At 44.7% G+C, this 10,858-nt stretch overlaps 2 protein-coding genes across 5 annotated transcripts in view; both read left to right on the top strand.

Moving 5' to 3' along the window:
• LOC135789236 (leukocyte elastase inhibitor-like) overlaps positions 1–2,800 on the top strand; it is a 33,136-nt gene extending 30,336 nt beyond the window's left edge. For 2 of the 4 annotated variants that reach the window (XM_065298988.1, XM_073811528.1), the window contains 6 exons: positions 453–500; positions 619–741; positions 836–953; positions 1,033–1,175; positions 1,265–1,432; positions 1,512–2,800. In XM_065298988.1, the coding sequence (XP_065155060.1) occupies positions 453–500; positions 619–741; positions 836–953; positions 1,033–1,175; positions 1,265–1,432; positions 1,512–1,916 (1,005 nt within the window). In that variant the 3' untranslated portion in view covers positions 1,917–2,800. The remainder of the gene's footprint in view (positions 1–452; positions 501–618; positions 742–835; positions 954–1,032; positions 1,176–1,264; positions 1,433–1,511) is intronic. The other 2 variants (XM_065298991.1, XM_065298989.2) reach the window with 1 other exon arrangement.
• LOC135789235 (leukocyte elastase inhibitor-like) overlaps positions 2,439–10,858 on the top strand; it is a 21,141-nt gene continuing 12,721 nt past the window's right edge. The window contains exon 1 of the mRNA XM_065298987.1: positions 2,439–2,458. The gene's annotated coding sequence lies outside the window, so the exon portion shown is untranslated. The remainder of the gene's footprint in view (positions 2,459–10,858) is intronic.

The raw sequence follows: 10,858 nt of genomic DNA on the forward strand, positions 1-10,858 counted from the left end.
TGAATTGTACTGCGCTGCGCTGATTTCTAAAGACAGCGGCGAAAGCGTTTTGCGCTCAAACAACGCTAAGAGAGAGCTTACGAATGGTCCAGACCAACCTTACGAAAGTGTGACTTACAGAAGATATACTTAGCGTACGAACGTTTTGGGAATCATGCCATAGAGTTAAGAGAGAGGTTAAGGAATAGGTTAAGAACTACTTAGCGATAAGAACGTTTTGGGGAACCGGGCCCTGTACAGTTGCACAGTTTACACATTTTCCAGTGTTAATGAAATATAAGAGGTCTATTTGCAGGTTGTTGAAACTGATCCTCCATCCTACAGTATAACATCAAAACCTTTTATGAAATCACTTCAATAACATTTATGTAAACTGAATGCATATTCAAAAGTTTACGCATTTATTTCGATAGATTTTTGGTATACACTTGTTTTTTGTTTTGTTCTTGTAGGTTCTGTGTCTTAACAAATCTGGACCAGATATTGAGTCAGCTGATCAGGTTCAGTATGAATACATGAGACACAAACCTCATGACTTTACAGTAACAATAACAGTGTTTGATGTATTTGTCAAATTATATTTATTAGTGTTGATGTAAAGAGAAATCTTCTGTTCAACAGGAGGATCTCATTCATTCCAGCTACAACAAACTCATGAGCGAGTTGAACGAACCAGGAGTCCCATATATGTTGAGTCTTGCCAATCGTCTGTATGGAGAGAAATCCTATCAGTTTATTGATGTAAGATGAGTTTATTCAGTCTCTCACTCATGTTAATAAAGATTCTCAGATCTAATGTGACTTTCACTTCATTTCATTTGATGCTGTGTTATAGAAATTCATTAGTGAGACACAGAAATACTACCAGGCTGGACTGGAGTCTGTGGACTTCATAAAAAACTCAGAAGCTGCACGCGTTAACATCAACAACTGGGTGGAGGAAAACACACAAGGTTAAAACAACTGTGAATCCTTTTTGAGACTTGGAAAGTGCCACATAGTAAAAAAATCTAATATCAATTTGTATCTCAGGGAAGATCAAAGACTTGCTGGCACAGGGGATTGTCAATGATTTGACTCGTTTGGTTTTGGTGAATGCCATCTACTTCAAGGGAAACTGGGAGAAAAAATTCTCAAAGGAAGCCACAGTTGAACAACAGTTTAAAGTGAACAAGGTGAGATTCAATGATCTTGATCTGATTGCAGTTAACAGTCATGAGATATGAGGGGTTATAACTCTTGTGTTTTTATAAATGTTTGACAGAATGAAACTAAACCAGTGAAGATGATGAGTCAGGAATCAGAGTTTCCTGTGACCTTCATCCCAGAGGTGAACAGTAAGATCCTGGAGCTGCCGTATGTTGGGAAGATTCTGAGTATGTTGATCATCCTTCCAAATGAGATTGAAGACGACACCACTGGACTTCAACAGGTGAGACAGGAGAGATTGAGAGTGTTTAAAGCTTTATTTAACATCATCAGATAGACATTAATATAACTCTCTTATCCAGCTGGAGAAAACACTGACCTATGAGAAGCTCATGGAGTGGACCAAACCTGACAAGATGAGTGTAGATAAAATTCAAATATCTCTGCCTCAATTCAAGCTGGAAGAAACTTATGACATGAAGAATCTACTGGTCAAACTGGGAATGGTGGATGCTTTTGAGATGGGGAATGCAAATTTTTCAGGCCTGTCCCCCCAAAATGATCTGGTGGTGTCTGAGGTGATTCATAAATCCTTTGTTGAAGTCAATGAAGAGGGAACAGAAGCAGCAGCGGCTACTGGTGTTGTCATGATGCTAGAAAGCTGCATGCTTCCACTGATCTTCAATGCTGATCATCCCTTCCTGTTCCTCATCCGACACAATCCCACCAACACCATTCTGTTTTATGGACGCTTTTGCTCTCCATGAGCTCCTCCTGCTGGTTTGACCTTCTGAAGAGTTTCGTTTCTGAAGGTTTTCGCTGGTTTTGAATGATTGTACAATTAAAGTTCTAGACTGGGGTTATGGTCATGAGCTGGGTACTGTATCTTGTATCTAATAAAAGGTTTCAGTTTGTAAGAACACTTAATAAATGAAAAAGTTGTGTTTATATACTGAATATAACCAAATGTTTGTTTCCCTATCCTTGCATGAAATGCACTTCATTACACAATCAAGTATAAGAGCGCCAGTGAACAATGCTACTAAACAACTTTAAGAATTGAACTTAACATGACTGTGACAGATACAGTACTTTACGTGTTATGGCAAGTACATCATACTCTAGGTAGATTCTGTAGTCCTGGTACATAAAAGATATAGCAATAACGTTGCAGAATTGTAATCTCAATGTGTTTAAGAAGATCAGTGAGATAAACACTAGTAGAAATGTCTTCTACGCTCCTCTCAGCATCTCCTCGGCTCTGGCCATACTAGGTGCTAAAGGAAACACAAAAGATCAGATCTTACAGGTGACGTCACATATCCTAAATTTCTGCATTTTCATATCAATTTTTTCTTTGATTAATAGATGAACGGTTGTGAGTGATGGCATAGATAGAGGAAGAAAATGTTGAAATGAAATTGAGAATGATAGTACGTGCTGCTGAATTTTAAAGATGTTTTAATTCCATTTCACTTCAATATATTCGAATACACTTAGAATATTCTCTTAATTCTGTGTATTTTTCTTATGTGTGGCATTGTGTGACTTGCACATAATGTCCAGAGATTTTTGTAAGAGGGTATTGGGTTTATATGCATATATAATACGTTTGTTTATGTTGGGTTCAATAAATGATCTTTATAATAAATGTGTCTGCTTGTGTTATAAGAATCAACATCAAACCTTGAAAATTAAATTCTAGATATTGTATAAATTACGTAAAAATACCAGGTATTTTTCTTTATATTTATCTTTATTGATGTACACTCTCAAAAACAAAAGTATAAAGACTGTCAATAAGGCGGTACCCTTTCAAAGGGTACATAAAAGGGCACATAAAAGCTGGTGTTACCCTTTTTGCTTTCAGGCTCGTAATACTTGGCTCGTGACAGGTAACTTGCGTCTAGAGATCCGGGCTAACAGAGCCGGAGTATAACAAAAATATTTAAATAAACAAAACAAAGTGAAACTTATCCGTCGGTTGGTTGCAGAAGTGAACTCGGGCTTTATTACTCACAGTTGTACACATTTACAGTCTGAATAGGCACTTTGCTTGCTAGCAACTGGGACATAGCTTGCAGCATTATCATTTTTTTTTATTTTCCCTCCTACGGAGCGCCGAAAAGGGCACTTCGTCACACAAATGCGTTTTCTTTATTCAACACGCCAACAGAGGGAGGCAGAGATTGCAACACTACCCCCACTCTGGAGAATGATTAACCCTTTAACATATCTCCAGCATCATTACCAGTATACAGGGAAATATTGATTAGAAAGTCATTATCCAAACATGCTCAACGTTAACATAAAGTTACTCAGGAGTGTGATTTCAAGTGCGAAACAAAAGCAAAATATTCTGTTACTAAGTTCTTAGCAGTAACAAACCCAGACTATTATAACCAAACTATGTAGCCCATTAGAATCCAAATTACCAAATCTTGGTAGTAAACAATTATACGAAGGCCACACATCTTCAAATTTTTTTTTTAACTTCAACATAAACAAGTTACTTTAGTAATGATACAATATTGAAACTTTTTTTTTTTTTTTTTTTTTTTGACATTACAGGAACTCTTTTGCTTTTGACAACACATGAACTCTTAGTTTGTTTGTTTTTACTGGAACTCTTTTCCTCTGAGGAGGGCAGCGATCCGCCTACACCCAACCTCAGGTAGATTTGCTTAATAACCAATCCAATCACCAAACGTGACAGGAGCTCTGCGGACCCGCCGGGGTCGTTGCTGAGGAGTGGAGTTTAAACCTGGGCAAACAGCTTGTCCCCTGGCCTCATGCTGGGTCCCGGCCGCATGCAGTGAAAGCTCAGCGGGTTGACAAGGGAGCTGGCCATTGCTTAGTGAAGCTGCCGATAATGGTGGTACAGAGAAAAGACCCGGTAGGGAACCCACCACAGGGTCCTCCTTCTCTGGTGATTCGCCCCAAATGTCGAGGGGGCTAACATTGATTTCTGAAGAGCTGGGGTCTAACAGCGGGGGTGGTGCCTCCACTGGTGCCCACGTTTCAGCCTCATGAAAAACCCAGCTATTGTCGAGGGTTGTCCTGGAATGGTAAGCTTTAAGTTTGTCATGATGAACGACTTTCATCTTCGTCCTCGGCCCCTTTTTAATCCGATAGACCAAATCATCCAGTACACCAACTACGAAGTATGGGCCCTCATAGGAAGGCAGGAACTTTCGCACTTTATTCTGTACTCTCCTTGTGCCTTTGATCAAGAGCCATACTACATCACCGACTTTGTGTTGGACTCTGCAAACATTTTTGTTGTACTGTCGTTTAGCACGCTCAACAGATTTTCCCAGCTCCTCCCGGGCCAACTGGTGAGATAGCTCGAGTCGTTTCCTGAGCTGTACAACGTAAGCTGGGGGGGTAGCAGTGTTGTCTGGGTCAGGTGGCAGCCCAGCAACAAGATCCACTGGCTCTGTAATTTCCCGTCCGAACAACATCATATTAGGTGTCAGGCCCGTGGAGCTGTGTTTGGTAGCACGGTAAGCCATGACTGCATATGGTGTCATAATGTCCCAGTCCCAATGACATCGTTCTGCAGTGGTGGCTATGATTTTCTGCAGGGTGGCATTGAAACGCTCCACTTGGCCATCTGACTGGGGGCGAAACGGCGTGGTCCGTGTCTTGTCGATTCCCAGCAGCTCACACATTCCCTGAAACACAGCCGACTCAAAATTTGTACCCTGGTCGCTGTGTAGGCACTGTGGAGCTCCGTACCTACACACCCACTCGGAGACAATCTTTTCAGCCACTGTCGTTGCTTGTTCGTTGGGAACAGGGTAGGCTTCCACCCATTTGCTAAAATAATCCTGTACCACTATTATGTAGCGATTGTGCCGTTCAGTTTCGTTTAATGGTCCCATTAAATCAACTGCGATCCGCTCAAAGGGGGCACCAACTCGGACTGTGCCCATGGCGGCTTGAGGTGTTTTCTTGGGGCGGGCTTTTGCAGCGCAGCTGGTGCAAGTACGACACCACAGGGTGACATCATCCTTCATATTGTACCAATAGTATCGGGTCTTGAGACGTGCAAGAGTCCTTTCTCCTCCAAAATGGCCACCGACTGGGCCATCATGCAATTGTTCTGTCACCGGGATGCGATACTCTTGAGGCAGCAGGATCTGTGGATAGAACACCCTTCCATCCGTGCAGTAAAACCTCCTTAACAAAACTCCGTCTTTCTGGTAGAGCCTTTTCCACTGCGACCAATAGGCTTTGGTGGCAGGGCTGTAGGGTGCTATATCAGCCCAGGATGGCCTGCCCATCCCTTTGTCCATCCATTTTTTTACTGGTGCTATATCTGGGTCAGCTTCCTGGGCATTGATTAACTCCTCTTGAGTCCAACCACCAAACCGGTTGGTTGGGACTGGCTCACTCACTCTGTAGACACCTGGACGGAACAAAGAACCAGCTTGATTGTCACTGGCAATGTCCACTACCCCCACTGGAGGTTGCTCTGCAGGAGTTTCTCCAGCATCCTCTGCAGCTGGACTCTGTGCCATGTTGCACTGAATTCCTTTATGTTGAAACTGGCTATGAAGACTAGGTTCTGGCACTGTACATGGGCAGGACGTTCCGCAGGGTCTTCTGGATAGCGCATCTGCGTTTTGGTGGTGTTTTCCTGGACGATGGATCACTTGGAAGTCATACTCTGCCAGTTTTTCCAACCAGCGAGCGAGTTGGCCCTCGGGTTCCCTCATCCGAGTCAACCAGCGCAGGCTGCTGTGGTCCGTCCGTATGAGAAATGATCTCCCTAGCAGGTACTGCCGGAAATGAGAGGTGAATTCGACAGCTGCCAGAAGTTCTCGTCTGGTGGTGCAATAGTTTTGCTCAGTGGCTGACAATCTCCTGCTTCCATAAGCGAGTACTCTCTCCTCACCTTCTTGCACTTGGGAGAGGACTGCTCCAATTCCCCAGTCACTGGCATCCGTGTCGAGGAGCAACTGGCCACTGTCGAGAGGATAACCCAACACGGGTGCTGACGTCAGACGGCTTTTCAGTTGCTCAAATGCCTCCTGGCATTTGTCCGTCCAGTTAAAGCGAGCATACTTTTTAGTCAATTCGTGGAGGGGCTTGGCAATGGAGGCAAAATCTTTAACGAAACGTCGGTAATAGGATGCCAGGCCGATAAACTGACGCACTTCAGATATGTTTTGGGGTGTGGGCCACCCAGCCACTTTTTGGATCTTTTGGGGGTCGGTGGCGACACCTTTGGCGGAGACAATGTGCCCCAGGTAAGCCACTTGCTCTCGAAACAGGACACACTTTGACGGTTTAAGCTTTAGGTTGGCTGCGCGTAGTCTGTCGAACACTTGACCCAGCCGTTGCAACATTTCAGTTCCGTCCCGCCCCAGGACAATTATGTCATCGAGGTAGACCAAACAGGTCTCCCACTGCAGCCCCACCAGAACACGGTCCATGAGCCTCTGGAATGTGGCCGGCGCGTTGCACAGCCCGAAAGGCATCACGTTCCATTCAAACAGGCCCTTACGGGTGCAGAAAGCAGCAGCTTTCCGGGCTCTCGGCGTCATCTCCACCTGCCAGTACCCTGATGTTAAATCCAGTGTACTGAAGTACCTGGCAGTGGACAGTGTGTCTAAAGTGTCCTGGATGCGGGGTAATGGGTAAGCATCCTTTATGGTTCTCTCGTTTAGGGGCCTGTAGTCGACACATAGCCGCAAAGTCTCATCCTTCTTTCTGACCATAACGATCGGTGCAGCCCAGCTGCTGTTGCTGGGTTGGGCCACACCAGTATCCAGGCTCTGTTCCACCTGCTGGTCTGCTGCAGTTTGTTTGTCTTTAGCCATCCTGCGCGGTTGCTGTTTCACAGGCGGACCCAGGGTGGTGAGGATATCATGTCGTACAAGTCCTGTCCGGCCAAGGTCAGTGGGCCCCGTGGAAAAGACATCACTGTAAGACCGTAGCAAGCAGGCCAACCTCTCCTGGTCGCCCTTGGACAGGCCACCACAGCTCTCGTTATACAGGACCTGCAGGTGGCTAGGTAAAGAGGCACAGACAGAGTCAGTAGGTTCCAGGGCCAATGGGGCCAAGGGTGGCTGGGCCTCCACTTTCCCCAACACCATAGCTGGCTGTAGAATCCCCGCCACAGCGCCTCTCTTCAAAGTGACAGGTAAAGCACCAGGGTTAAAGACTCTGATGGGCACATTGGTCGATCGCTGTGCCTGTACGACGATGTGAGCCACAAGAACATGGTGCTTTTCAATGAAACTCTTGGTTGGGCTCAGCATCAGGTCTCCCTCCGTAGTGCGGCGCAGGTGGGTGGTGCCAGGCACTACATACTCACACCCAGACTCCAACACTGTTGTGCGGGCCACTCTGACAATGTGCACCCGGGACTGATGGTTTGGGTTAAAACGAGGCACCTTTTCGCCGAAGAGGGTTATCTCACGGCGACCATAGTCCAGTTGGGCACTTGTCTGAAAGAGGAAAGGGTGCCCCAGGATAACTTCAGTGTTCTCTGATGTGTCTGCAATAATAAAGTTCACATTAGTAACACTGCTGCCAACGTGTACTGGTAGGTTGACTTCCCCCAGCACTGCCAAACCACTGGGGCCGATACCCTGCAAGACCTGTGCGACAGATGGCTCTATTGGGGTTCTGGTCTCTGTGGTAATAGAGTTAAAGACATGGAGGGGCAGCACATTCCTCCGAGCGCCAGAGTCAAGCAGCGCACACACTTCTACGTCGTGTACCAATATTTTAACACACATATCATCTTCCTGACTTATAGTACAGGTCACCACTGTACCTGTGTCGGGTGCTGTGTTTTTATTGACTGTCCAGCCTTGTGGTCTGGGTCGACGGGGGGAAGGGCAGTTCTTCTGGATATGTCCCAGACCGGAGCAGTTGTGGCATTGAACATCCTCCATAGGCATTTTTACATTTGTGCCTCTTTTCTGGCGCCACTGCCGATTAAATCCTGCAGCCCTTTCCGACGAGTCGATGGACCAAACAGCTACCCCTACTGGCTCCACACAAGCTGGCCCGCTGTTATTCTCACGTACGGTGGCAGCCCTGGCTCTCTGGTTTACGAGACCGCGTTGGCCAGGCTGCATGAACTGTGTTACCGTTCTGGCGGCCCTCTTGGTGGTCTCGTAACTGTGTGCGATGTCATATGCTCTGGATAAAGTGCGTGGCTGCTTCTCTAGTAATTTTTGCACCACTTCAGGGTCAGCCAGGGCATTGGTGAAAACCTCCACACTGATGGCGTCCTGCTCCAGCTCTGTACGGTCGGCATACACAATGGACACTTTCTCGTATATATCATCTCTTAATAGGTGTAAGGCTTCGTTTTGCCCCCTAACCCTCTGTCTTAGTTCGATGCCAATGGCTGCCGCATGGTCGGAGCGTGGCCCGTAGGCAGTCTCTATTTCAGCAACAATTCGCCGATAGCTCCAACGGTCAGATCTGGGATTTTTATGCACAATAGCTCCAGCCGCGCCAGTCAGGCTGAATCTCAGTTGAACCGCCATTGTCGTTTCTGACCAATGGTTTGCCCTTGCACAGCTTTCAAACCGGTGAATAAAGTCTTTCCAGGAGCCTGTTCCATCAAAGTGGCCTGGCTTTAATATTGGAATTCTTTCTTTATGCCCATAATATTCATCATCACTAGTGTCCATTATTTCAACATCTGGCTCTGTGTGCGATAACCGTGGTGTCGACTTAGCCCTTCCCACAGCTGACTGACCATATTGGTATCGATCACGGTGTGTGGCATAGTTGTCATCATAGCTCATTACTCCACTACGTTCCACGAGCCGGGGCATGCAGGGTGAAAAAGGTGTCGAAGTGAACTGGGAGAGCAATGGGTTTTGTGCCGTACAGTGCATGGAAGTGAACGGGTTAGCTAGCTGGTTAGTACTGCAAAGGGCAAACATTGGAGTGTGGCTATTGTTATATATACTGTACGGTAGAGCTGCAGCTGAGCTGGATGTTATACGTTTTGAACAGTCACATGTTTGCTGATAAGAGTATGTGGACTCACCGGCTGTTTTATTCTGAGGTTCCACAGGCATTAGGAATGGATTAGTCAACCGTGAGGACGGTGGTGTGGGGGGTGGAGCTAGATTGAATGACGGCATCCAGTCGTAAACAGCTGCACCGGCTGCGGCTAACGTTCGTTCTGTGCCAGCCGCGAAAGGGTTGGTGCTGTCGGCATATCGGCCGTCCCCGTGACTAACTGGGTCCATATTAATGTCTCTCATATCCGTTAGAAATGGATTGGTGCTTACGTTTAAGGTTTCCATCTCAACAGGTCTCGTAGTCCCAGCGCTAGCATCATTAGCTCTAGCCCCGAGCTCCGTCATTCCGTCCGCCGAACTTTTATTTATTTTATTTCTATTTTTACTCCTTGCTTGTTAGATCCCAAGACGTGCCCCCAGTGTTACCCTTTTTGCTTTCAGGCTCGTAATACTTGGCTCGTGACAGGTAACTTGCGTCTAGAGATCCGGGCTAACAGAGCCGGAGTATAACAAAAATATTTAAATAAACAAAACAAAGTGAAACTTATCCGTCGGTTGGTTGCAGAAGTGAACTCGGGCTTTATTACTCACAGTTGTACACATTTACAGTCTGAATAGGCACTTTGCTTGCTAGCAACTGGGACATAGCTTGCAGCATTATCATTTTTTTTTATTTTCCCTCCTACGGAGCGCCGAAAAGGGCACTTCGTCACACAAATGCGTTTTCTTTATTCAACACGCCAACAGAGGGAGGCAGAGATTGCAACACTGGGTTTGATTCAGTTGTTCTGAAGGTTTGTAAAAAAGTCACACACGTGTTTAGAAATGAATGGGAAACGCAATAAAATATGAGTTTTTTTTTCATCTGGCAAATAGAATAAATCCAGTATCAAAAAATGTCCACACAGAAATGAAGGCCTGGTACCTGAGCACAAATGCAACATGGAAAAAAATTGGCAAAGAAAATCAGCCACAAATTCAGAACACGGGTATGTAAGACCTAGGATATAAGCCGTCCATATATGAATTCACAAAATGTTTCACAAATGTTGTGATAGAAGCAGTGGGTCACATCCAGAAATATGAATGGATCTCTAAGGCATAAATGATCAAAACACTTTTTTTCTAAAACTGTAATTCTGTAACCAACAGATGGCAGAACTCTGCCTTTAACACATAAATAACCAGAAACAACCTATTCAAAAAAAAATTCTTCATAAAAATGCAATATTTTATGCAAGCTAATGGTGTAGTTGAGAAAATTTGGGGGGTAAATAGGTAAAAAAAATACTTCATATGCTATCCCGAAACACATCATAAACATAAAGACCAGAAGTAAACAAAATAAAATAAAAAAGTTATTTATTTTCATACTGATCCCAAACATGATAAGCGTAAAAATACAACCATGAGGATTAAGTGCATATGGTATTTTTATCTTCTCATTAGGCTCATTATAAACCCCTGGTCTCCTTTCCTTGTTAAAAATGAACTGTAATCAGGGCTTTGTGCTTTTTTATAAAGATGTAAAGGCACAATGAAAATTTTAAAAGTTGTGAAACAAACAATAAGTTTTGCAAATGGTAACATCAATGTAACATAATGTAACTTCTACATTAGGCGTATAAAACAGAGTTTAATTATGACAGAATAGGGACATAATTTAAGACATAACTAAACATTACCGCTGCCTTTACATGCTA

Source organism: Paramisgurnus dabryanus, chromosome 13 (genome assembly GCF_030506205.2).
Source record: "Paramisgurnus dabryanus chromosome 13, PD_genome_1.1, whole genome shotgun sequence".
Classification (NCBI taxonomy): Eukaryota; Metazoa; Chordata; class Actinopteri; order Cypriniformes; family Cobitidae; genus Paramisgurnus; species Paramisgurnus dabryanus.